At 37.2% G+C, this 4,772-nt stretch overlaps 1 protein-coding gene across 2 annotated transcripts; it reads left to right on the top strand.

Annotated features, from left to right (window-relative positions):
• Positions 1-1,003: 1,003 nt before the first annotated feature.
• On the top strand, positions 1,004-3,977 carry LOC104115332 (zinc-finger homeodomain protein 2-like). 2 transcript variants are annotated; one of them, XM_070192122.1, is made up of 2 exons: positions 1,004-1,925; positions 2,640-3,977. In XM_070192122.1, exons 1-2 carry the CDS (start codon positions 1,259-1,261, stop codon positions 2,669-2,671), a joined length of 699 nt encoding a protein of 232 aa, XP_070048223.1. In that variant the 5' UTR covers positions 1,004-1,258; the 3' UTR covers positions 2,672-3,977. The 2 variants fall into 2 exon arrangements, with proteins under 2 accessions (XP_070048223.1, XP_009624224.1); XM_009625929.4 differs by lacking the exon at positions 2,640-3,977 and having other exon boundaries at positions 1,005-2,188.
• The last annotated feature ends 795 nt before the right edge of the window (positions 3,978-4,772 follow it).

Consider the following 4,772-nt stretch of genomic DNA (forward strand, 5'->3'; position numbering starts at 1 on the left):
TAGGCGTTTGGACATGAATTCCAAAGTTCTTTTTTTAAATTTAGAATTTCACTAAAATTTGAATTGAAGATGAAGTTGTGTTTGGTTATAATTTTTGCAAAATATTTGGATGTCTTTTTTTAACATATTTTGCAACTAAACACTAGCAACCTTTTCATTTTCAATTGAAAAACTGGTTCTCACCAATTTATCAAATTTGAAAATGCATTTTCAAGTGATATTGGAAAAATTATAAGATTTTGATAACCAAACATTGTTTTCAAAAAAAATTTGAGAAAAGAATTGTTTTTTTTATATAATGTCTAAACTCTAACGTATCCATACAGCTAAAGAGTATCAAAGATAAAGGGAAAGAAAATTAGAGAAAATGTTTCCATGCGAACAGGCTTTTTGCAGGCGTAAAAGACGTCACTATACAGAGCAAACACGCCAACTTGTTTCCATTCTCATGCTTACTGAAAAGTTATCTCAGAAGACCCTCTTTCACTTTTTACCTCTCTAAGCCAAAAATATTCTTATTTTTTCAACAAATTAAGCAATAACACTGAATGCTCTCACAGGAGGGAGCACATGATTTACTGCCCACAAACCAGTAAAAAATTTCCACTTTACTCCAGTAGTTACCTCCACATGTTTAGTAAACTTTAGGGTTGAGAAACAGAGAGTGAGATAGAGAAAAAAAACAGTATAATATCAAGAATAATAAAGATAATCCGGTGTATTAAGCTCACGTTATGTGCAGGTCCAGAAAAAAATTAAATTATAAGGGTCTATTATAAGCAATCTTATTTTACATTTTTACGAGAGGACTGTTTTCATGATTCGAATCTCGTAACCTCCTCGTCACTCACATGACAATAATTTTACTGTTTTTTTCTAAGCATAAAAAAAAAAGTAAACTCCTTTTTTTGTAACCTCTTCGTCACTCACATGACAACAACTTTACTGTTTTTTTTCTAAGCATAAAAGAAAAAGTAAACTACTTTTTTTGTTTTTTGCAGGCTTGTAATTTGTGTCCACACTCTCAAATTCCTCTTTATCTTTTGTTTGGATCATCTTCCCCATAATCACTAATCTTCTCTTTCCTCTCCCTAACCCTCACTACCTATATTTTATGTATACAACTCCATCTCCACAAGTAAATAGTCAAAGTTCAAACTTTTACCTTATCTATAGATTCATTTTTGGGTTAAATCCAATAATTATATGGGTAGGTAGGTGGGTTCAAACATCAAAGAGAGAGTGATAACAATACAAGATGGAATTTGATGAAGAACATGAAGACCAAGAAGAGGAAATTGCTAATATTCCTCAAATACCAACAACTGAGAATAATTACCAAGAACTTGGAGAAGGTGGTCCAATTTCACAAGCAGCTGCAACTTTAAGAAAAAACAATGTTCCTATTCCAAGATATAGAGAGTGCTTAAAAAATCATGCCGTAGGTATAGGTGGACAAGCTGTAGACGGTTGCGGAGAATTTCTGCCCTCAGGTGAAGAAGGTACTTTAGATGCTCTAAAATGTGCTGCTTGTAATTGTCACAGAAATTTCCACCGTAAAGAAGTTGAAGGAGAAATATTAAACTTCCACCACCCTACCCCACCACCACCCATCCTTCACCACCCACCCCACCACTACCCATATCGTTATCATCAAAGGCCATTGGCATTACCATCAATTTCTTCAAGAGAGGATATTGAAGAATATGTATCTAACCCTAGTAGTAGTGGTGGGAGTGGTTCGAGAAAAAGGTTTAGGACAAAGTTCACACAAGACCAAAAGGAGAAAATGTTTGCTTTTGCTGAAGGATTGGGATGGCGTATTCAGAAGGAAAATGAGGCAGCAGTGCAGCAGTTTTGTGCAGAGACAAATATTAGGAGACAAGTTTTCAAGGTTTGGATGCACAATAACAAGAACACTCTTGGTAAAAAACCCTAATTTATTTTATCTAGAATAGTTAATTATCCTAATTTGATGATCATTTAGTTGAGATTTAGAACTACTCAAGTTGGGTTTCTAGACCTTTTTATTTAACCTTATTTTTTTCTATTTTTCCACTTGAAATTCCATTTGATTTTTCACTTGTTCTTGTCCTTTTTTTCTTTTAGTGTTGTATTCTTAGCTGGATTTCCGTTTCCTAAACTGTCTGAGCATCAACATCTAATTGTATTAAATTCTCTTAGTTAACTACTAGCTATGTGAATCTCTTAAATGACTATTAAAATATGGAGCTATGTTCTTTCTGGCGTTTTTTTGGTTTCGTCAGCTAGCTTGTGTTTTACTATCATATGATCACATTGATGAATTATTTTGGTGAAGATTTGGTGTACGTGTTCAACATGCAAATAAGGTTGCGGTTTCCTATTTGTCATCTTCTCTAGATCTTTCACATGTTCCATTGTGCTGCGGCTTGCACATTATCATCTGTATCTCTTTATTTTAGTTTTGATAGTTTATACTCCGTAACAGACTATTTTGAGTTGAGGAATCCGTTACTAAAAGCTGATGGCCTTTGACTGCTTTAATGTGTAAACTTGTTCTTCGAACATAAACCATACTGTCTCCTTCTATATGTATCTTCTTCATGTATAAATTCTCTTACCAACCTCATCGTCTTGTTTTGTTTCGTTGGATCTAGGGGAGGGGGTGGTTGTTGCGCTGAGAGGCTGAGGGGCTCATTTTTGAGATATAACTATATAAAGGAGGGGCTCAGTCCGTTCTTATTCGCCCTCGTGATCGACGCGTTAACACACCATATTCAAGGGAGGTGCCATGGTGCATGCTATTTGCCGATGACATAGTTCTGATTGATGAGTCGCGAGCCGGTGTTAACGAGAGGCTAAAGGTTTGGAGACAGGCTCTTGAGTCTAAGGGTTTCAAGTTGAGCAGGACGAACACGGAATACCTGGAGTGTAAATTCAGCGCTGAGCCAGGGGAAGTGGGCGTGGATATGAGGCTTGAATCACAGGTCATCCCGAGTAGAGGCAGTTTCAAGTACCTTGGTTCGGTTATCCAGGGGGAGGGGAGATCGACGAGGATGTCACACACCGTATTGGATAGGATGGATGAAGTGGATGTTAGCATCTGGAGTCCTGTGTGACAAGAGAGTGCCACCAATACTCAAAGGTAAGTTCTATAAAGCGGTGGTTAGACCAGCCATGTTATATGGGGCTGAGTGTTGGCCCGTTAAAAACTCACATATCTAGAAGATGAAAGTAGCAGAAATGTGGATGTTGAGGTGGATGTGCGGGCACACTAGGATAGATAAGATTAGGAATGATGTTATTCGGGAGAAGGTGCACGTGGCTCCCATTGATGACAAGATGCGGGAAGCGAGGCTTAGATGGTTCGGACATGTTCAAAGGAGAAGCCCAAATGCTCCGGTAAGGAGGTGTGAGCGGCTGGTTGTGGAGGGCACGAGAAGAGGTAGAGGGCGGCCTAAGAAGTATTGGGGAGAGGTGATCAGACAGGATATGGCGAGGCTCCAGATTTCCGAGAACATGGCACTTGATAGGAAGATGTGGAGGTCGAGTATTAGAGTTGTAGGTTAGGATGTAGTTGAGTCTTGACTTACTTCGTACCATTGTGGGACTGTCCACGTAGGGTTTTTGTCTAGGGTAGCTAGTGACAATGTTATGTTTTACTACTTCGTTTTTCAGTGCATGTCCTATTTACTAGCTATCGTTTTTGCTTTGCATCTTTCTTCTGCATTTCATGGGGTTCCTATTTTTTCTATGATTGTTGTGGTGATACTAATGTTGTCTCCTCTTGTCGTTTTGTCTTTTTGTTTTCTTGAGTTGAGGGTCTTTCGGAAACAGTCTCTCTACTCCTTTGGGGTAGGGGTAAGGTCTGCGTATACACTACTCTCCCAGACCCTATTAGTGGGATTCTACTGGATTGTTGTTGTAGATCATTCAGTTGTACTTGGAGTATATAGTATTCTTAAATTTTGGTTAGTATAAGGATGGCGCCCTGTGTTTTATTTTTTCTTCTAGTAATTCAAGTTTTTGCTCTTGATACATTTGAAAGTTATAATCACGTTTATAGTATGTTGTATTCATATATATAGATTTTCTTCACTGGAAAGTTGTAGAATTCTCCCTAGCTAGTTTATGCTGTTTGTTATGCATGAACAAGAAATAGAAAATACTAACTATGTTCATGTCCCTAAACATGTACGTATGCAAGACATATTGTAGATGCTTATTTAATTTGTTGTGGTTGAGATGGTTACGTTTGAGAACACATAGCGTATGAAGAGATGGTAGGGAACAAAGACAAGTTACACTGCTTCAATTAATTCAACTGAATATTGCTTCCCACTTGATCCGCAAGAACATATATGCAAAGTGTTCAAACTTGAAAAAAGTTAAAAAAAAATCCCGACAATCAAAACATACTTATATACCTTTAAAATCAACTGTTTTACCTATATATGCGGTATAGTTTTTTGTCGAATGGTGATCAATTGATCACCTTAACAGAGTATAGCTTCGTCCGTGCATATATGCTCCGTCGGTTTCATTTTATGTCCCAATAATTTGACTGGTGAGGGAAGTTAAAAATAATGGAGATTTATGAAACTTATGCATGATTTTAAAATATGCTTATAAGTGTGAGTATATATTTATTTTTCAAACACCTCAGTGAGGTTATTCCATTGATAAGCAAAAAGGAGCAAAGAGGGGGACAAGAGCCTAAACTCTCCATGATACGCAAGGGGTTAGCTAGATGAAAAGAATATATGTGGGTAGGAACTGAACACGTCGAA

The sequence above is a fragment of the Nicotiana tomentosiformis genome, chromosome 12 (genome assembly GCF_000390325.3).
Source record: "Nicotiana tomentosiformis chromosome 12, ASM39032v3, whole genome shotgun sequence".
Classification (NCBI taxonomy): domain Eukaryota; kingdom Viridiplantae; phylum Streptophyta; class Magnoliopsida; order Solanales; family Solanaceae; genus Nicotiana; species Nicotiana tomentosiformis.